The sequence below is a fragment of the Sinocyclocheilus anshuiensis genome, unplaced genomic scaffold (assembly GCF_001515605.1).
Source record: "Sinocyclocheilus anshuiensis isolate Anshui unplaced genomic scaffold, SAMN03320099.WGS_v1.1 scaffold1316, whole genome shotgun sequence".
NCBI lineage: Eukaryota > Metazoa > Chordata > Actinopteri > Cypriniformes > Cyprinidae > Sinocyclocheilus > Sinocyclocheilus anshuiensis.
This window is the reverse complement of record NW_015542553.1, coordinates 1506848-1529135: the sequence shown is the minus strand read 5'-3', so window position 1 is coordinate 1529135 and position 22288 is coordinate 1506848. Positions and strand designations below refer to the sequence as shown.

The following is a 22288-nucleotide window of genomic DNA, read 5'->3' as shown; positions in this document are numbered from 1 at the left end:
ACCAAATAATGTTATTTTTAGCAGCATCATATGACCCCTTTAAGGAGGAAATTAGAAAAGGACATAAGAGCAGGTCACATTATGTGTAAAATGAAAAGAGACACAGTTACTTCATATAAGTTCACTTTTTACGAGAATACAATGAGGTAACAGTAAAACCAGCATTGATAAGAGGAGACACACTGATGCCACAGCGTTATCATGTTGCCATGGGAGAATTAGACCAGTGGAGAACCATAAATTCCTTCATGATCCTAACACAAATCACAACAAGGGGCTCAGAGACTACCATCATTATTTCTCTGTGCACACCAGAGACAAACACTCATTAGAAACTGCTTGGAACAAATGCAAAGCATTCAACCTTTTCAATCACATCTCTCTGGATCCATTGTTCCAAAACTGAATGAACTTACTTGGGCTCTTTTATCTATCAATTGAAGGTTCTGATTGGTGTGTGATACATTTTTACTCGTAGTGTTTCCACGTGGGTAACTGTGTGCTAATTGAGCTCAAGCTATGCTGACTTGAGTGAACAATATTGAATGCTAGTGCTTTCTAAATGACATGGCGTTATGGTTTTGAAATCTTAGTTCAAAAGCCTGGTGATAGTGTTTAAGCAATCGAGAAAAACTGTAATCACATTTGAAAATGGTTGTGCTGCTTAAAATTTTAGTGGAAACTGAGACTTCTTTTCTCTCCAGGATTCTTTGATGAATAGGAAGTTCAACAGAACAGCATTTATTTGAAATATAATTTTGTAACAATCATTTTTGTCACTTTTGATAAATTTTATTAATCTTCGCTGAACAAAAGTATTACTTTCTTACAAAAAAAAATACAAAATCTTACTGACCCCAAACTTTTGAACCATAGTATACATATAAACTTCAGTTTATTTAAAGGCTTTTCCCCCATAAACTGGTATGACTCAGTGCTTATTTTCCCAAATGACTGGCGGTTGTTCCATAGGATTCCAATGACAGAGTCAGCCAGCTAAAATGTTAATACACAAATAGTTGTACAGACACCACTGAACACTTGTCAGACTTTGTCTGTTATCTCTCGGTCTACCATCATCGGGTTTAATTTATTGTCTCAGGGGTGGGGTACAAAATTCTCTGCACCATTTTGGAATGTTGACATAGAAATGGAATTAATGAGAGCTCCATGAACCTAAAAATGACAGAAAGACATTGTTTCTACTCAAAACAATGGATGGAATGAAGCTATTGATGCTAGGTAATTAAATCAATGCCTAAATATTAGTGCTCAGTTAATCTAATCAACCATGGTGTGAAAGAGGATCCCTACCAATGCACAAGTGTGCGTGTGCATCTGTTTTGAGTCTGAAATAGGCTCCTCTTCAAACCACGAAGGTTTTAGGGTGACAGAGTCAGAGGTTAGAGGTCAGGGTCTGGGTATAGGACAAGACAAGGCCCTGCATGGAAGAAAATAGATCCTAGCTGCATCTGTTCAAAAAGCTTACCCAAGAGCCATTTAGCAAACATCACATAGGGAGGGAGGCCCCTATAAAACCACCAGGCATCCATGGAGAACATCTCAGTCCATTCAGGATCTTTGCCGCCGACTGTAGTCCTTCCTCAGTGACCCCCTCTTCCCAAAGCACTCATAAGTAGCACCATGTGTGACATAGAGGAGTTTGTGGAGGAGTTTGAGGAGGAACAGGAGGAGGTGAACGAAGAGGAAGAGGAAGCGGCTGAAGAGGAGGATGAAGAAGAAACCGAGGAGAAAGAGGAAGAGAAAGAAGAAGATGAACAAGAGGCAGAGGAAGACACCAAACCCAAGCCTAAGATGTTTGTTCCCAACATTATACCACCAAAGCTGCCAGATGGAGAGAAAGTGGACTTTGATGACCTCCACCGGAAGCGTGTGGAGAAAGACTTCAATGAATTGCAGAGTCTCATTCAGCTGCACTTCTCCACCAGGCAGAAGGAAGAGGATGAGCTTGTGTCTTTGAAGAACCGCATTGAGCGCCGTCGGGGCGATCGTGCAGAGCAGCAACGCATCAGAGCAGAGCGTGATCGCGAGAGGCAGGCGCGCCTTGCTGTGGAAAGAACACGGCGTGAAGAGGAGTCAGCCAAACTGCGTGCCGAGGAGGATGCCAGGAAAAAGAAGATCCTTTCCAACAAGGGCTACGGTGGCTACCTGCAGAAGGTGGATCAGAAGAAGGGCAAGAGGTTGACAGAACGTGAGAAGAAGACCAAATGTCTGATGGAGCGTCGCAAGCCGCTCAACATCGATCATCTCAACCAGGAGAAGCTGGGAGAGAAAGCCCTTGACCTTTGGAAGTGGCTCACTCAACTCCACGCTGAGAAGTTTGATCTGGCAGAGAAGCTAAAAAGGCAGAAGTACGACATCAACGTTCTGCGGAACCGTGTTAGTGACCATCAAAGAGGAGCTAAGACAACCAAGACCACCAGGAAGTCCTGGAAATAAATTAACTGGACTGACACATTGCAATGACACAAAACAGTTTGTTGGAATCACAGTTTCAAGTCCCGCATTTAACTTTTTAAGACATCGTTATTTCTATTTTTATTTTTTGATTAATCTAAAATTACACTTTATTCATTTAGCATTGTATCATACATGTAATGGGATTTATAGTGTTAATGTTTCATGTAATCTGAAGTAATCTGAAAATCTCATGCTGTAAACCTTTTAAAAGTTACATTTTTTCTTTGTGCACAACATTTCATAATATGCAGTAGAAATGCAAATCAAAATGTTTTTTGATAACCCCAGTGTTATCAAATACAAATATATGGTAATTTATTTTTGGAAAACATGCACATGCATCGTAACTTGAGAGGCACAAGCACTGCTTTTTTACAATTACTAATTGACAATCTACAAAAGCTCTTGCAGAAATTACAAATAAGAAATCATTTTAAATGTGGAATTAAGTGCTGGAATACAAGCTATTAATAAACAAATACATCAAGATGTTATATAAACGGAAAAGGTCTTTATTGTAACAAACATAAGGCACATATTTTACTGTAACAGCAATGTTTTAGTACATACTTCAAAGTATCCATTTCGTTTACATTATAAAGCTAAATGAGTTTTGTGCAGAATAATTTTTAGGCTACAGAGTTTCAAGGACGGATAAGTAGCAAAAGTGTAAGTGATATTCTTCATCTACAAAGACCCATTTTCCACATTCCACTCCATCTAGTGCAGTTGAGCGCCCAAGCCATTCAAAAAGTACACTCCATTGTCAAAAAGTTTGGATGGCTTAAGTCTCAGAAAAAAAAATACAAATAAGTGTTTCATTTCTGATTTGTAACTCTCTTGCTTGATAAACAAAAAAGCATATGATTTCTAAAAGCTTGCAGCAGTTATATTGGGCCTATGCAAAACTTCTATGCATAAATCACTGTTAGCATTGCGTTTAAAAAAACATAGTAAAAATGTCTATATTCTTTGAAATTAACATTAGTGCATCTAACGCAAAACAGCTGTTTATATAGCTTATAGGCTAAACACACATTTCTATGCCATTTAAAGATCACACCACTATCAGGGCCTGAGTGCAAACAGATGGTTTGCTATTTTTTTTGCACATAACTGTATAATTAAGCAGAATTTTATAGCAGTACAAACTAGATTCCTTATAAAATTGGACGGATCATTTGTAATCTAACAAAAAACAATTTAAAGCATATTGGTCACATATATATTTCACACTTACAGTTCAAGATTAAGGATTTAAGAAGCTGTAGTACTGATTATTTTAATCAAGCCCACTTTATCTAAGTTAGCCTCTTTTTTCCAAATCGTACCAGGTATGACCTTGCAGTAAGATTTAGAAATCCCGGTTGTTGCTGCTGATCATTTTGGGGTATGAAGTCCCAATGGAGCGCCCGAATCTGTACACCACAATCTCAAGCAGGTACTCATCCACCTTCACTGTAACATTGGTCACACGCCTATCAGACAGAAGGAAGACGATAGTAAAGAGAGCCACCTCAAACTCTGGGCTGACGCCAATGAAACAACTGCCCACCGGCTTGACCAGGCCATTCCAGCTGAACTGCAGGTTCAAGACGTGATCGTCTTCGTCTGGCTGTGAAATTGAACCAAATGTAAATGTTGGAAGTATTGCACACAAAGCTATATTAAATTGGTTATATCATTTTTCCCTTATCAAATCAAATGATGAAATACCGTGTCCTTGTTATTTCTGGCCTTGTATCCTTTGTAGTCCACATGATTGTGTTTCTCCTGATGGTAAAACTGGACCCAGTTGTGGAGGCCCATGATCTCTTTACCATGTTTGGTTTCACCAACAAACACATGCTCAAATCCACATGAATCTTCACTGAATTAGATGCAAGAATGAGATGGTAGATCAATTAAAATTACTTTATGTATAAATGCTGGGCACGTAAATTACCATTAGCACATAAACCCAATCTTGTATCTTAGTTACTAATCTAACAAACCCAGTTCAGGTTAGAGGTTTGAAATACAGTGATATATGCTAGCCCGTTCAAAAGAGGATTATAACTCACCCTCCACTTTTGTCTCTGCGATAGAGCTTAAACCAGATATCATAGAGCTGGCTCTTAAACTGAGCTGGATCCGACTGGGCTAGACCTTTGCATACTAAATACCTGTGGGCACACTGCAAAGACAAAACCTGTCAGAACAGGACTGAAAGAATATAATATTTTTCTTCACTTGTACAGTTTTTGCATGTATTTGCAGAATGTCGTCTTTACACTTTATTGTAACAGTCAAGCTAAAAGCTCATTTGCACATTTGTCTCACATGACCATATTCACTATCCACTTCCCATCCAACACATTAAACCACAATTATGTCTTTACTGTTTTTTTGCAATCAATATTTTTTGTAATAAGTATTTTTTTCTCCCAAAAATACTGCAAGGATAGGCAGTGCGCTACAAAACAAGATACACCAGGGCACATTTTGTAAGTTACTAAATAATCAAATAAATAAATAAATAAATGTCACATTTTGTAAGCAAATAAATAAATATAAAAAAGTGTTTTAATAAGCGTTTACTTTAATATAAATACTCATAAAATATTAAATATTAATTAAAACATCCACGCTACTGGAAAATGTTTAGTAGTTTTAGCATTAGTTACTTTGCAACTCTGGTCAGGAATGACCTCTATCAATCAGGCAACAGTCAATAGCATGCATACTTCAAATTCTTTTAAGTTGCTAAATTTCTACATGTTCAAACATGCCATTACTAAATAGCAAGGCAAAAACAGTGATCAGTGAGCGATAAGATACCTTCATGACCTCTGTCTTCAGAACGGCATCCAGGAAAAGATGGTTTTCCTGAAGCTCCTCGTGTGTCACATGCTCAGTCACTCCTGTAGACATCTCATAATTGTCCAGCAGATTTATAAAGTCTGAGAAGAGACAGTGAATAAAACAGCTGTCTAAACAATTTTGCCATGCACTGCATCAGATCAAAAAAGATCAGTGACTAATGAAAACTGAAAACATATTAGTATAGAAAATGGCGCTTAGCTTCTTACGGGCGTAAGTATCAATGCTTTTGAGCTTGTTTTCATTGACATAGGCGAAGAGAGGAGCTCTAGCACTGTCCCTGGCATTGTTACTGCCCTCAGCTACAAAGCCAGCCTTCCCCTGTGTGAAAACAAATGCACTATAAATGACTGATTGATAGTCACCTGCAATCACGTATGTGGAATATTATGATGCATTTACCTAAATTAATATGTAATCTTCATAAACATGCCTCCTCCCACAAACACCTACCTGTAGGTTGATTTTATAGTCTTTTCCAGGTTTCATGCGGTTCACATCCAGCTTCCACAGTTCATTTAGCACATCTGAGAGCTCCCGATTGATGCCTTGACTGCAGTTGAGAAAGTATGACATTAAACGTCTAAAATCAGTCAAATCTGGCTCTATTGTCTAGTTAAGACGGCAATAACAACAACTGTAGTAACTATGGTAATTGTTATTATGGCTACCTACCATGGTTATTTTTAAGGGTTATTTTAGTTCATCTATCTCTATATATCTACACTAGTCAATGACACAAAGGTCATGCAAGATGATAAAAAGGAGAAATCTTTAAAACATCTAGTTCACACAAGCGTCACTTTCTTGAAAAAAATGGTGTATTTGTAATAATAAACAAAATATCAGGTTTTAAGCGATCTAAATTTATCTTAAAATATATATTTTATTACATTTAGCAAGTCAAGATTTTTTTTTTTACATTATTAATAGTAATATACGCTCAATGACATGCTGTCATTTCTTTAAGCATTTTTTTTTTTCAATCTTTTAGACAGTGATACCACCTAGACCTTTTTTCTTTAAGTCCCACAAAACATATCTAAAATTTATTTTAATTCAAACACTGAAAACATCACAGAAGAGGTGTATTCAAGTTAACGTCTGTATGAACTGTACGTATTAATATGACTTATAGAATTCATTAGGGAGTTTGCAACTTGCTTATCAACAGGTGTAACTTCAAATGCAGTGTAATAAACACCGTATTCAAGCCACTTTATATGAAAAATACCTAACGTCATGTGCGGCTTCTATTCTCTCGAAACCGGAAATTCTAATCTCACAGCAATCTCTACTCTCTTTTAATTCACAGCAAGTAGCATTTGGATTGCGCACGATGTTAAAACGGAACGGGAAGCTCAGAAGATTATAGATGTAAAGTAAAACGTTGAGACACACAGCTCATATCCATGTGAGTCACCCTAACATGAAAACACACAACACAACAACTGGTTGTCAAGTTCAATTCCGTTTCCAAAACACAGGTTTACGGAAAAAAAATCATGAAGATGTTATGGAGTTACAGCAGCAGTTCCTCGCATCTGGAAACAGTTGAATAGAGGCCCTTTGTAAATGTGGCATCGCCTCCACTTCAAACAAAACTCGCTTGTACAACTAAAACAACTTTCAGCACGGCAATAACGGCAAAAAATATGTATGAAAAATATACACGAAGCTTCGTATAGAATATCGTTGTGCATATCCGTTTATTAACCTTCTAGCAGTTTATATTAATACGCACCGGATGTTATACCCGTTTGCGCTTGAAAACTAAAAGCATTCGTTTTAAATAAAAACATTGCATCATGACTCGATCACATTTACGGCATAGTTCGGCAAAAGGATAGTCATTATGATTTTAAAAACACAATAAATGCCCCTATGTAATAACACAACTTTTTGAGGCGGCTGATCTAGAGCACAAAACGGAAAGACCGTTAAACATCTGTTGCCACTCATTTTCTCACCCTCTGGCCATATTCGCAGGTTAATCCACTTTGTGGTTCAAAGAAATACGTTTCGTCACTCAAGCGATGAAAAGATGGCTTGTTTCCAGGGTGTGTTTATGCTATGTCAAACAAACATTTTGATCGATAGACGAATCTGACCAATGAAAGTGGCGCACGGTTACTGCATTTCGTCCCGGATTGGTTGTTTTCCCTAGAGGGCGAGACATATTAACCAATAGCAGTGTGGAAGAAAACAACCTGAAATCCAGGAACTTGCTGTAAACTTGTCTGGCTGTAAACGTGGTAAAAAGTGACACAAATCTCAGCCAGAAAGGGTCCATTTTGTAATATTTATTTGCACAAAAATATAAAGTTTTATATTATAAAATAAAATATTTCCTCCCAGTCCGGCAGCAGAGTGGGAATTGCATTTATTCAGTACTCTTAAACTGGAATGAAATGTGACTGGAATAATTTGGGTAGGCCGTTGTCATTTTTTAAGGGATAGTTCACTAAAAAAAACGGAACATTGTCATTTACACAACCTTATGTGGTTCCAATTCTAGTCTTTTTATCTTCAGAACACAAAATTAAGATTTAACCATATAAGATGCGCTCTATGTATGTGCATTGATTAATATTTATGTGAATATAAGCCTAAATAAATCTGTTAATAATTTGTATCTCTTCAGAAGCCTTGTATTAAATCTCTCAATTCATTTTTTTTCCGCGTACTTTGTGAACTTTGTAAAGCTTAATTTTGTTTTAGTGAATGGACAAAACAAATGAGAGAATATTAATATAATATCTTATATCTTAATATCACCATTTGTGTTTGGATTCATAACATGAGCAAGTCTTATGAGTTTGGATGAATAAATTATGACATAATTTTTGGATGAACTGTCTCCAAGGGAAACCAGAGCCGTTCTTATGCTGCGTTCAAGTCCTCCTGGGACGTTCGTACTTACGAGTTGACAAGTCGTAATTACGACGTCAGGTGCGTTCAAGTCAGTTTAGTCGGCACAAGATGGCGGTGTACCTTCTTTTAATAAATTACAAGAAAATACAAAAGGGTCTGCATTTTTTTACTTGGATTTCAGCTGCATAACAAGAACATGACCAATTTAAGTTTATAGGACAACTAAACTATCAATTTAAACAAAAATTTACTGTCAACTACAAACGCATCCATCGATTCCGCCATGTTTCTCATTGACACGTCCCCAACTCGGAAACTCGGGGCTTAAAGAAAATTTCCAGTTTCCCACTCGTAATAACGACTTTGTGGTGGCGTTCATGTGCGTTCAACTCATAAATACGATCTATCCGACATGAATTGAACGCACCATTATTATCAACCTCCACACGTGTGCTTTGATAACCAATCACATTATAGCCTTTGACGACACTGAATTTCATTCAATCCTTCGCTGTTGCGCATTTATTTTTTGAATGTCCATGTTCATCTTTAAATAAAATAAATAAATATAAATAAACAACAACAAAAACCTGTTGCTAACTGCCATGACTTTTCTTACAAAATAGCATTTTTTTTGTTGTAAACTCCAAAAATAGATCAATCCAAAAGTAATGTTTCAAGAAAACATGATGAAGATCATTAGGTAATAAGCTGTTTCCTCACAAAAGCAGTTTATTCAACGTACTAAAGCCTCTTCGAGGCTCATTCAATTCAATTCAAGTTTATTTGTATAGCGCTTTTCACGATACAAAAAAGCTCTACCTCATTTAGTGGACTTTGCTATCCTAGGTACTACCAGTTTTGCGACCTTAGGGAGCGTGATGGATTGTAGCGTGGTAGAAGACTAGTTAGGTACGCAGGATCTAACCCATTAAGGGCCTTATAGGTAAGTAATAATATTTTGTAACTGATACGGAATTTAATAGGTAGCCAGTGCAGAGACTGTAAAATTGGGGTAATATGATCATCTTAATGGGTCTCTTTGTACCTTTGGTGCTGAGTTAGGATACTGATTTCTGAAAATGTCAGGGTTCATTTTAGTTCTGAAAAAGAGATGTGTGAGCTGACAAAAGTACAACTGCGACATGTAGGCCTATAGCCTATATAGATTAGGGAGCGCCACCTAGAGACTACTATAGGTCACGGTGCTGCCTTTAACGAGACAGGGGTTGCTGGACCAATTGGGCGTGCCGAAAGGAGGCGTTCCGAAAGTAGAATAACATAAACCACGCCCCTAACCCTACCCCCACGCCCTGACAGACAGCTTTGTCGACCAATCATGAAGAGATTTCGCCACGCCCACTGCTCCAGCCTGCAGTTATCCCTACTTGGCCAAAGACTTGGCTTTTTTTTTTTGTATTTAGTTGAATAGCATATTCAAAAAGAGAACGTGAGCTAAAGAACAAACAACAACAATAATAATACAAAATTAAATGTTTGTGAGTTTGTAAATTTGTATCTCACGATTTGCTCAGAAGCGCCAGTCCAGCAGTTTTCGACCGGAAGTTAGGGCGGAGCTTGTAGCAGGGAGGAGCGAACAGCACATGGTAAGTTGTTACTGCAAGTGTCAACATTAAACATTAACACAAACATTAATTGGTAAACAGTTTATTTACTGATTTGAATAAATGTTAGCTGGCAACTAGTTAACTTTTAATATCGTTTGGATTGACGTGCAATATTGCAATATAAAAGCTGCTTCTGTTGATTGCTTTCCTGTGAAGGCGTTAGTGGGCGTTCCTAGTGCTGTCGCTCCAATGTTATTGTATCTGGATATACTGTATATTTAGAAAATGCGATTACAAATTGTATATTTTGCCGGAAAACTACTATATCATTTTAATCTGAATATTTATTATGGATAATTATTTCACTTATGCATACATGTAATTTGTTATGTTTATACTACATCTGTTCATTTCTTAAAGCACATCTTAAAACGGAATCTTAAAACTCATTTTTTATAGCAAAATTCTGCCATAGAGAACTTACTCTACCAGTCAAACGTTTGGAATAATTAAGATGCATAATTAAGAAGTCTATATTTATTTGATCAAAAGAAAAAGAAAGATACTGAGAAATGTTAAAATTTAAAATAACCTTTTTCAGTTATTTTAATATATATTGTAAAATGTTATTTATTCTTCCTCCCACAGAAACCATTATAATATGCTGATTTGGAGCTCAGTTTCTTAAAACACTTTTTGCTGCCTTTTGTGTAACTTTTGTGGAAACTACAAAACACTACCATTCAAAAGTTTGGGGTGTGTAAGATAAAAAGAAGAAAAAAGAAGGAAAGAAAAGGAAATAAACTCTTCTATTCAACAAGGACACATTAAATTAAAATGATTCACGAAAGATTTCAGTTTCAAATAAATGCTGTTCAGTCTTCAAAGTATCCTGAAAAAAATTGTGTCCACAAATATTTTTAGCAGTGAAAACTTTCATAATAGAATCATTATTAATAATTAAGAACCAATAATAATTGATAATAACTGAACACCAAATCAGAATGCTTTCAGAAGGATCATGTCACATTGAAAACTGGAGTAATGGCTGCTGAAAATTCAGCTTCGCATCACATGAATAAATTAAATTGTAATAATAGTTCACAGTATTACTGTTTTACTGTATTTTTAAACAAATAAATGCAGCCTTGGTTATCATAAGAGACTTCTTTCAAAAACATTAGAAAACTGCAATTATTCCAAACTCTTGACCAGTAAATTTCAGGATCCTGTCTGGTACCCCACCAGAGATAATCAGCCTGAAAGTGTGGGGTGTTTTAAAATGATTACATTTCCCACTCCCATAACAAATAAAAATTCTCAAACCTGAAATGTTCTGCATGCACACTATACTGTACCTACCTAGCAAACCCTAAAAAAAACTTAGAACTGAGAATTCAACCCTTGTGATATCAGAGGTAATTAATAAAATTGTATATGCTTTTGTGGCGAACACCCTCTTCCACAAAGTACCACGGTCATGGCTTTGATTTCCAGGGAAACTAAGAACTGATAAACTGTATACCTTGACTGCAATGCAGTTCTTTTGGATAAAAGTATTTGTTAAATGCACAAATGTAAAAAAAATAAATAAAAAAAAAATTAATTTAGCAGACGCTTTTATCCAAAGCAAAATGCTTCTGTAACTAATGCCGCTGAAATGTGGACGTGCACTAATAAACACATATTTAAGATTAAAGAGGAGTAAAGTTCAGTAACCTCTAATGCTGCCTTGTCGGATTTGGTGAACGTGTGCAGCTGTTCACATCAGACCAAACTACTTTATAGGGTATAAAATTAAGAGGTTTAGACATCACCCAAGTTAAGTAAGTTCTGGCAGCCCATAGAACAGCTTGCGGGAAAGTTATGAAATTTGGTACACATATAGAGGACAGTCTCAACATTAACCATAGCAAGTTTGGAGTCTCTAACTCAAACCCTCTAGCGCCACCAACAGTTCAAAGTTGCACTCATGTTTATGTTAATAACTTTTGAACTGTAAAATCCAGAAGTAAAATTCTTTATTTTCCTCTGATTCCATGGCTCATGCAAGTCGAATGCATACTGAAGTTAAAATTTTTAACATCCTAGTAGGTTTGTCTGATTTTCACCAAAATTCTTAGAATTCAAATAATCTTCAGACCATGCTAGCAAAAAGTTAAGGAATTCAAGTTACTTAACCCGTTGTCGAATAACCTATGAATGAATTTGATGGAGAGAACGCCAAAATGGATGTGAGGCTATATCTCCACAATGCTTTGGCATATGTAAACCAAACTTGGTGTGTGTTATAACAACCATGACCTGATGATACCTTCGGCACAGCGCCACATAGTGGTCAGGAGATGTGACAAATGGCTATTTTTTATTTCTGAACAGATTGGCTGAAAATCACAAGACTGGTCTCTTTAGATTCGTTGAAGCATACCGGGTCAAATTATATCCAATTCAGTCCAATCAGCCATTCCGGGCATCTGCCATGGATTTCATGTCGATAGACAAAGTGGTTTTCATTTACTGCAGCAATAAATTTCATGCCGTAATACCAAACTGCATCTGAGGCTGTATCTCTGCAAAGCTTTGACATATTGACACCAAACTTTGTGTGCCATTGTAACCTCACACTGACCACACCACATTAATTTGGTGACCACGCCACCTATTTGTCAAAAATTATAAACCTGTAAGTCATATTACTAGTGATTGTATTTATGATTTTCAACCATTTTGACTGAAATCATCTTAAAATAGCTTAAACTACTCATTGTTTCAGTTGGTCGGATGCTCCTTACCATGCTTAGCTCCTCTGCTTGCAGCTATATTTTTATTAAAGTTTTATGATGCACAAAAACAATCATAATGATAAAACACAAACTTACACTCATAATGGTCTAATAAGATAATTTCTTGAAGTAAATGAACCTGTTTTACAGCAGCCAGTGTGCATGAGTGCCAGGCATGTTTATAGGGTGATTTAATGAACAGCAACCATTAGTTAGATATTTCTCAAGGTCACCAATTTCAGCTCCTAATGATATATAATATCAGGGCACCTGTGTTAGTTCATTTCTGTGTATGTTATAAGGAATTTGTTGTTTTTGTTGGATTATTTGAATGAAGCTACATTTACTACCTTCACACACTCTTTACCTTTTTCAGCAGAACGAAATTAAGTGCAAATTAAGGCTCCCCTGGACACTTCACATTTAGAGACAATAAAGGTATGTCTGCTTTCACATCTCTGAGAGACTACATAGAGTATTTGTACTTTTAAAAATTCATGTCACACTGCAGGACGATTTAAGTGAATTGCAAAAAGGAAATAAAAATTGTGGAAATAGTTAGTTTAGTATGTTATCTTTATGTTTTCTGTTAACATTTTTATAAACACCATGGTTTGACAGTACTAGTTATTGTTGTACTCACCCCCTAAATTAAATATAAAATTGGTGTTAGTTATGTCATAGTTGTGATTTGCTAAAGAGCGTTTGATTGGACAAAAAATCAGCTGAAAAATATAAATATAAATAGCAGGGAATGTAGTGCAGGATGAGGCATCAGTGTTTCTGGTCTGTTTTACCTGAAGAAAGAAGCTCTGCATTTTGCCAATGCTAGCATATAAATATTATTCTACAATCTGTTGTTTAAGTAAAACTGTTATTTGGCACCTAACTATGTATGATGGCAGACACATCCTCCATGAAATTTAATCACAGACTTTGGTTACATTTTGCTTTCTTGCTGAACTCTCTGTCAGTTCTTTAGAATAAATTGTATTATATTATACTCCTTATATTCACCACTGATTTAGACTAAGTTTTAAATTCTGATGTTTTAGATATACTTTATGGATTAATGTCTGTTTATTTATGTGTTTCCCCTACAGAATAAGAGATGTGTTTGGACCAAGCAGAGCTCTGGGACGTGTGGACAGACTTTCACTGTAATGATGGACATCTGCTGATGGACAGGTAAGACTTCTAACTTGTGTTTGTGTTTTGTTGTGTACTAAACATGTAGGTTACCATCATTTTCTTTTTGGAGGGTGACTCCTCTGGAACGCAAATGATGGTAACCTAAACGAGTGGGGAAGGGATGGCAGTTCAACATTTCTATACAGCTAAAAAAAATTTCAGAAAGCTATCAGTTGTCTGAACACACTGAGGTGGGATTTGAACCCATGCCTCAATCACAGCCTTACCATCTGAAAACATGAACTTAACCACTAACCCACTGTGGCTTTTACATTTTGTGCTTGGTTTTTGTGGCACTTTGTTGGATGTAACGACAACAATTTAAAGTAACCAACAGTGAGATTTGAACTCTGGTCTCCTAGATGAATTGTTGTGACAGCATGTGCAGACCGTTTAAAATACAGATCCTGCAGATGACAGCTCTGGGACAGTGTTTTTAATGTCATTAAACAGCATCTATTCCAGCACAAAAACAAACAAAACCGACACCCGCTGCGATAAAGTGCAGGAATCGAGAGTCACTGTAAGTAACTCCACACATGCAGTGCTTTTCTCTTGCACTAACCATTGAAGTACTTACTCTTTGCACTCAAGTCGTTATTTACTTTAATAGCCAAGTATTTCAGTTTTGATGTGTCATTATTTTTTCTGATATGTTGTAGCAGTGCTCCGCTGCCAGTTTTATGTTATGTTATGATTTATGTTATGATGAATTTCATGTGTTGTTTTTAATGTGTCTCCACGCGGACACTGAAGCACAAACACGCATAGATTTGTTGATGTGTTTTTTTTTTTTACTTAAATTTTTTAATTTGAAATAGGCTGCTTGCTATTTGACAACTAAGTATGTATTCATGTAGTTGTTCACATGCCTATGTATTTATGTACTATATATATATACTAACTTTTAAATGTTGATGGTTTAGATGTACTATATAAAGTAATGTCTGTTTATTTCTCTCTTTCCTCTACAGAGTAAGGGATGTGTTTGAACAGAAGCAGAGCTCTGGGACGTGTGGACAGACTTTCACTGTAATGATGGACATCTGCTCATGGACAGGTAAGACTCATAACTTATGTTTATGTTTTGTTGTGTACTAAACATGTAGGTTACCATCATTTTCTTTTTGGAGGGTGACTCCTCTGGAAAGCAAATGATGGTAACCTAAACGAGTGGGGAAGGGATGGCGGTTCAAAATTTTATACAGCTAAAAAATTTTCAGTCTGTCAAGAAGTATAACCCCTGCTGGACATCGTGCCGGGGCTCGGGGGGGACCTGAATCATCCCCACGCCTTCATTCACACAACACTCACTCATATCACAGAGATCTGGCTGGGATTGTGAAAGTGCAGGCAAGGCAACAGAAAGGAATGTGATACGGAAGTTTTTGGTGAAGGCTTTAAAAAGCAAATAAAATGGGGGTTTGGGGAGTGAAAGAAAAATGGTTTTAGAGAATATATATATATATATATATATATATATATACATATATATATGTATCTCCGAGTTGTAATTAAGCAGGTCCCCAAGTATTCCAGTCAAGAAGGATCAATCCTTCACAAGTCAGACCTCAGTAACATTCCCACAGAAAATAAATAGAGCATTCTTAAAATACACCTCTACCATCTCCATACGCAACCCATGTTAGGTTTGTCAGCTTACCCTGAGAACAAGTCCATTCAAACGTCTCGTCAAAAACTATACATGTGAAAACAGTGACCACTGTCACGATCGAAAGGATCCGTGGAGCTCCTCCCTCCTTAATGGCAAGTTTAAGTGGCGGAACCAATTCACAGAGCATCGTTTTTATAAAAATAATCAAAAGGAGAACCAAAATAAATAATTCAATCCATCTCAACAGAAGCAAGAAGATGGGGCGCTTGTCCTCGTTTTTGGAACAGAGCACGAGTGGCGAACCAAGCGCAGAGCCTCGGTTATCTGTGCAACATCAAGCATTTTATGGAGCCGAAAGCAAAAATGTGTCATTCACTATGAGGAAAAAAAAGGAGGCGGGGCCACTTCTTTCACTTAGAAGAGGCCGAAATAACGAAAAGCATCCCTACGAGGCCACTTCCACCATCCACAGTGTCTAGGTGAACTTCAGGGCTACACAGTGCTGGTGTCACTACAGCCCAAAGCTATGCTAGAAGGTTGACACAGAAGTCTTTGGACCAACTTGAAACGAAGAGTCGCCGCTTTGTCGCACTTTGCGAACAGGAAGCCTTATGAGTCATAGGGCGAATCGATTTGGTCGAAGATCCAGATAACCATTCTCCGGCAATGACGAAGGTGGACACAGATGGCGTTAGGAGGTTGGATTAAGCTTTGGTTTTTAGTGTCCCATGGCCCTGCCTGCTTTTGAAATCGATTTTCATTCATTTTGCAATCCGGTAACCATGCTTTAACCTCTTCATATGACAAAATATATTAAGTCTTTAAAAAGGCAAAATTGCTTATCTGCATCAGTCATTTATACAAAGTGCAGAGACACACTGCGTAATGTCCATTTCAGCAAATCACAGAATGAGTGAGAGAAAATATATATATGTGTGTGTGTGTGTGTATATATATATATATATATATATATATATATATACATATACACACACACACACCTCTCCGCGAGTTTGAAACAACACAGAACAAAAAGTAATAAAATTAAAGCAATATAAATTAATGTAACTTTGCAGGCCTGCCTGTCTATAACACAAGAAAAACTATATGAAACTTAAACTTAAAAAAAAAAACTATGACCCGTGAACAAACATATTGGAATGAATCCAGCGGTGCAAGGTCCAAAGAGTTATCACATGATGGATCAAATAAAAAATACAAAAAATCTGTTAACTGTTATGGCCTCAAAGGAATGGCTTCTAATAACAACAGTTAAGCGTAAAGTTGTAGTGAAAAGTACATAAATACATCTGAAATACGCCCACATTGTAACTCCATAGCAAGGCTTCGTGTTTGCTTTATACAGTGAGTTTTTCTACAAGAAACTTTAAATATTATGACCTTTGAAACATGACGTCAGCTATTATAAGGAGGCGAAACAAAATAAAACAATCACATTCTCTAGAAGCGCAGAAACCGCTTTGATTTTGCCCACCTCGGAAATGTCTGATGGTATTTGTGCCGAACCAAGACAGGCTAAAAACATTTACCCAGGCTTCTTTGCGTAGGACATTAGTGGGGATGTGAAATGCAAAATAAAAAAAATACTAGAGTTTGCCTTGACGAAGAATTAAAAGTAAAGAACTTACAGAATATTCTAGAATATATATATATATATATTTTTTTTTTTATATGGTTGCTTCATTTACCCCGGTTCACAATCTATATCTGTAACAGAAAAAAGGGTATATTTATCTACAACAGATGACCCTTGAGGGGAAAAAAAAATGCTGAAGACAAAAGAAATCTATATTATTAGTAACTCCAGCCACAGGCGACGTCACGGAACAAACTCATTGCAAGAGAAAAAAAAAATTCTAAATATCATTCAAGTTATCTCCTGACATTCAGCACCTTTCCACGACTGCGACTTGACGTATTCTCTCTTGTGCCAATTTTCCCATCATTCCATGCCACTGGACCCTGTTTTCTGGCCAGTGCTGTGTGTTTTTCCCCTCCAGGGGCAGAGCAAAGGCAGGGCTTGTGCTCCCAATATCATTCATCCCAAACCCATTTATCTTTCTTCTTGGGGAAAGGTTTTTATCACCTGCCACAATCTGTTTGGGTTTGTTTGCCTTTTTCTTTCCAGTGACCAGCTGTTGGTTTCTCACATCAGTCGTTTTTTATCGAGTTGTCCTATGTGATGTTTATGACATTTTTGTAAAATCACCAATGACACCCTGCAGAGATCATTTTATTTTAAAGCAATTCCGTTGAGGCCGTAGCTCTTCGGGTAAAGAGGAAGAAAAACGGCACATTCTTTGAAAACTAGTCCTTTTCTGTGTTGTTATGGATGAACCCACCGTAGGAACACAAGACGTCGTAAAAACTGACAAGGGATGGAGTTTTAGGATTTGCAGCACTATTTAAACGCTGAGAATTCACCTAAAAGAGGGCACAAAGGACCGATTTGTATCAGTTTTCATCCTAATTAAAGCAATGCAAGTCAAAAAGGTACAACAATGTTTGTGTACGGGTACTTGCCATAGCCACCAGCCTGAATGGGCGTCTTGGGGGAAGCGCAGGCATACAGGCTGAAGTCCTCTGTCTGGAATCCAGCGCGGTTAAGGGACGGTTCAGAAGCGCTGCGGTGGATCTTGGGCAGAGAGTGTGCCAATAACTCAATAGAGGCCAGGATCTGCCATAAATAAATAATATATTAAAATAAATATATGTTAACTATATACATTATATATAATATGTAATATATTTTAATATATATATTAAATGTTCTTCCCCCTGCTTTATTGAAAACATACCTTTTTGTGTACGGTTACAGCCATAATACATATAAATTTTACTACCACTACTACTAATAATAATAATAATAATATTATATATATATTTTTTTGGGGGGGATTTAAAAACATATCAAACTAATTCAAAGTCAAAGCTGCATTCTGTTAATGCCACTCTGATGCCATCTTGTGGCAACATTCCTTAACATAAATCTGCATGGCCTTGACAAATGGCAGGCAAAATGGAGAAAGCAGACTCACAGGTGTTCACAAAATTACCTGAGGGAAAAGAGGTCTCTCCTCTCGCTTTTTCTTCAGACAATCTGCCATAAGTCTCTTCATGGCCTTGGGACAATTACTGCGCACTTTGCTCAGGTCAGGAGCCAGGTAACCCCGTCCAACCATGAAGATAATCTGGATAAGGAAAGATATGCACAATAATTTCTGCAATATACAGATACTGGCAGTAATTTTTCAGGGTACAGATCTGATTTAAGTCATATACATACTTTTTACTAGTACATTACACATATTGTACATAAACATTCAAAACTGATGATAAAACAAAAAAGCATAAGTAGTATTCATGTTTATGTACTTAATGAAATTTAGACAAAATTTGGCAGAAAATGTCTCAAGCTGCATATTCAAGGAGCAAAAAACAATCACTGGTCATAAATTTCCACCTAGTCATCATCTGAACTACTTAAAGTGATAGTTCACCCAAAATACACTAAGAGGTTCACCTGGTCTCTATTGTTGATGTTAGAATAAGGCAGAGCCCCTGACATGAGCTCATAGAGCACAATACCAAACGCGTAGACATCTGACTGGAAACTGTATGGGTTTTTATCCTGCAGTCTGATTACCTCTGGAGCCTGAAGCAGACCAATGAGTCAGTCAAGATGCAAATGTCAGTACAGAAGAAACACTCAAATATAGTTAAGGCATGTTCCTTCACTCACCATCCACAAGATAGAGCCAGAAAGCTGCTCAAACTGGTGTGAGCCACTCCAGCGGGATTTCACTGTAGCCAGACCGAAATCACCAATCTTTACTGTTAGGTCCTCATGCAAAAAGATATCTAGGGAGGTGGTGTTAAGGCTAAGAGCATGTGGATGCACACATGCATATCAATACTAACCTAAAAAAAAAAGATCGATTTATGGATTTGTTATATTTCTAATAATTTCTATAATAATCAATATTTTACAAAGGATACTGTTACTCTTCAGATCTCTATGGATGATGGACTTGGCGTGCAGATAGCTGTGGGTAAAATGATTTACAAGTGTTAAATTCATGCATGATAACCTGAGCAATTGAGTATCATAATGGCAGCAGGTTTCACGCTTTCTATTCAAGCCAGAAGACTAAATGGATTCTTTATTGTTAAACATTACATTGCTATAGTAATTTTTCTCTAAAAACTTTTGAGTGTCTCTCACTCCATGCCCTGAGCTGTCTGACGGGCAATGTCAATCAGCTTGATCATCTCAAACTTGGTCTCGATGATGTGCAGGTGGTGGTAGAGACTCGAGCCTTCACACCACTGTGTAACTATAGCCAGCTGGGGTTTGGTGGTGTAGCCCATGAAGAGCAGGATATTCACATGGCGGGTTTTCCTGCGGGAGATAACGAATTTTCAGTAAGCTTTGACAGAACAATGTTTTGGTAGAACATGAGACTTAACATTTAATGACACAAAATCAAAGGTTTATAAATAACAAGTGAACTGGGTAATTGTTTAGTAAATATTTAAATACTAAGTTTTATTGCTTAATTTCTAAAATAATTGACAGGACACTATCAATTAACAAGGATAGAAAACTCTTAATACAATAAAGTCAGTGGTCAGTGAAAGGATGTGCTTAGCCCTTATGATGATAGTCAATCTTAGGAGGTCAAATTAAATATTATATGAGATTTAATTTTATTATCTTGTACTGTTTTATATTTAATTTAATGGTTTAATTGAATTATTTACATTTTTATAATTTAATATATAACACATTTAATTTTTATCAACCTTGTAACCAACAATTGGGATCTTTTAAACCTCTTTTGATTATTTTCATCCAATAAAAATTACATAAAATAAACAATGAGGTCAAATTTAATATTATATGAGATTTGTTTTTATTATATTATATTTAATATTAATAGTTTAATTTATATGTAATAATTTAATACAATTTTTGCAACCTGGTTACTAACAATTGGGATAGCTTGAAACCTTTTGGATTATTTTCTTCCAACAAAAATTAAATAAAAAAGTTATAAATTAGTACAAATGTATGAATTAACAAATTAAATATTATATTTTATTATTTAATGGTTGATTTTTGCAACCCTGTTGCCAATAATTGGGGTAATTTAAACCCCTTTAGATTATTTCTTTTCCAATAAAACTGTAATAAATAAATATGTATAAAATAAAATAATAATAATAATAAACACTTAAAAAAGCAATGGTATTAGGAATTTAAAAACAAAAAACTATACTGCTTAACCACTACCTAAAACCTATAGTTTGGACAGACACTATCTCTGTTTTGAAATCATGAGCAATTTTAGGCTTTATCTTACCTGAGGACACCCACTTCATTCTTAAAGGCCTGTAGCTGCTGTGGAGTGGGGGCTGTGACATTCAACATCTTTACCGCCACATCACCTATGAGGAAGAGGAAGACACACATTTAGCCTTTTCTGTACATTCCTTTTTAATCTGAAGACCAAAACTCTTTCACAGGACCTACCGTGCCACTTCCCCTTGTAGACTGTTCCAAAAGAGCCAGATCCTATCCGCTGTCCCAGGGTGATCTGACCTTCTGGGATCTCCCAATCATCGCTCGAGTCCCGTCGACCCAGGGTTTTCTAAATATTAGACAAAATAAATCTCAAAAACCATCTCGAATGACCTTTGACCTAGACTATAAGTGTCAAGTTCAAGAGCTCTTCACCATTTTATTGCGGTCCTCAGATGAAGACGATGGCTTCCGCTCTCTCGGTTGGCAGGGTGATTTCGACACCTTCACATTGGGCAGGGAACCAGGCAGGGAGGCAGGAGGTGTGGCCGACAGGCCTGTTGTGGAGCCTGGCATTACGAGAGGTCGAGAAACAAAATAAAGTTACTTCAACTGGAAATATGGGAGTCAAAGAAGAGAGAGACAGAGTAAGAGGGGAAGGAGACAGAAGGAAAAGAATAAAATCTTAGAGAGTCACACAGGAGAGAGAAAGAGAGGAAAGGGTCACGTCACAGCCCACGCAGTGTGAAATAAAGGGCTGTGAGTGATGTATGCCTCCAATGAAGTATACTATCAAATCCTGAGCCACATCCCATCTCTTTCCCAATGGAAAAATCAAAAAGTACCCCCAAAAATGTGTCACATATATCTGTATGCAAAAGTACTGTAAAAGTAAGGATTAAAACTAACACTTCTGGTCTGAACCAGTGTGTTATTATTAACTAAACTTAATAAAATTGTTTTTATTAAGTTAAATAAAATATAACTATTAGATGAAAATCGTGAACTTAGAAATGTTGCCTTGACAACTAACTGACATAAAATAAGTTTAAGTACTGCAGTTACTAAAACTGAATTTTTTTGTAAAAAGTTAAATAGAAACACGAACTAAAATGACAAAAGCACATAAAATTACTAAGTGTAAAAACTTAAACTGAAAATGACAATTAAAGCGAATTAAAAATATTAATAATACTCTTAATATAAATAATATTTACATAATATAATTAGAAATGAGAAATAATCATAAAATAACACTGTCCGATACAATTAAGCCGATAATTGTTTTACGTTATGGTCAATAACTAATAAATAGCAACATTCAATACTATTTTGTCTAAACTAATAATAATAATAATTATTATTATTATTATTATTATGCAAGAGAATTCAGGCATCACAATATTAACATGTACAGTATGAAAAATTAGTATTCATTTTGAGATTTACTAAAGATTCCTTTACTGTTATTAAATTTAAATATTAAAGTTTTTAAAGATTAACAGTGTTAGATAATGGCAAAATATGATCTGAATATAATATATATTCAATATACTGAGTTATTATCATTTGGGGGGGGGGGGCAAAG

General features: G+C 36.3%; 2 protein-coding genes, 1 long non-coding RNA gene and 1 pseudogene across 7 annotated transcripts in view; 2 read left to right on the top strand and 2 right to left on the bottom strand.

The window, feature by feature from the left end:
* The first annotated feature begins 1644 nt into the window (after positions 1-1644).
* On the top strand, positions 1645-2460 carry LOC107694251 (troponin T, cardiac muscle isoforms pseudogene; annotated as a pseudogene).
* A 524-nt stretch (positions 2461-2984) lies between these two features.
* LOC107694297 (poly(U)-specific endoribonuclease-C-like) lies at positions 2985-7408 on the bottom strand. 2 transcript variants are annotated; one of them, XM_016493962.1, is made up of 8 exons: positions 7314-7408; positions 5797-5896; positions 5553-5664; positions 5302-5423; positions 4545-4657; positions 4198-4351; positions 4037-4096; positions 3848-3959 (listed from the first exon to the last, which is right to left on the bottom strand). In XM_016493962.1, the coding sequence occupies exons 1-8, from the start codon at positions 7322-7324 to the stop codon at positions 3927-3929; spliced, it is 705 nt and encodes a 234-aa protein (XP_016349448.1). In that variant the 5' UTR covers positions 7325-7408; the 3' UTR covers positions 3848-3926. The 2 variants fall into 2 exon arrangements, with proteins under 2 accessions (XP_016349447.1, XP_016349448.1); XM_016493961.1 differs by having other exon boundaries at positions 2985-4096.
* Positions 7409-14139: 6731 nt separating this feature from the next.
* LOC107694296 (uncharacterized) lies at positions 14140-15094 on the top strand. Of its 2 annotated transcripts, none has more exons than XR_001634847.1 (3): positions 14140-14282; positions 14734-14819; positions 14983-15094. It is a non-coding gene; the product is annotated as an uncharacterized LOC107694296 (long non-coding RNA). The 2 variants fall into 2 exon arrangements; XR_001634846.1 differs by having other exon boundaries at positions 14992-15086.
* Positions 15095-16348: 1254 nt separating this feature from the next.
* The window catches only part of LOC107694295 (serine/threonine-protein kinase B-raf), a 19456-nt gene continuing 13516 nt past the window's right edge, over positions 16349-22288 (bottom strand). For all 3 annotated transcript variants that reach the window (XM_016493959.1, XM_016493958.1, XM_016493960.1), the window contains 10 exons: positions 21136-21269; positions 20932-21049; positions 20762-20846; positions 19621-19797; positions 19395-19441; positions 19138-19256; positions 18919-19050; positions 18452-18586; positions 17919-18072; positions 16349-17819 (listed from right to left, as the gene is read on the bottom strand). In XM_016493959.1, the coding sequence (XP_016349445.1) occupies positions 17797-17819; positions 17919-18072; positions 18452-18586; positions 18919-19050; positions 19138-19256; positions 19395-19441; positions 19621-19797; positions 20762-20846; positions 20932-21049; positions 21136-21269 (1124 nt within the window). In that variant the 3' untranslated portion in view covers positions 16349-17796. The remainder of the gene's footprint in view (positions 17820-17918; positions 18073-18451; positions 18587-18918; positions 19051-19137; positions 19257-19394; positions 19442-19620; positions 19798-20761; positions 20847-20931; positions 21050-21135; positions 21270-22288) is intronic.

What these genes read in the sequence shown, in the direction of transcription:
- LOC107694297 (XM_016493961.1), bottom strand. An exon ending in ACTATAAAATCAACCTACAG is followed by an intron (nt 5,665 to 5,796) that starts GTAGGTGTTTGT and finishes GTTTTCACACAG; the next exon opens with GGGAAGGCTGGCTTTGTAGC. An exon ending in AAGCATTGATACTTACGCCC is followed by an intron (nt 5,424 to 5,552) that starts GTAAGAAGCTAA and finishes GTCTCTTCTCAG; the next exon opens with ACTTTATAAATCTGCTGGAC.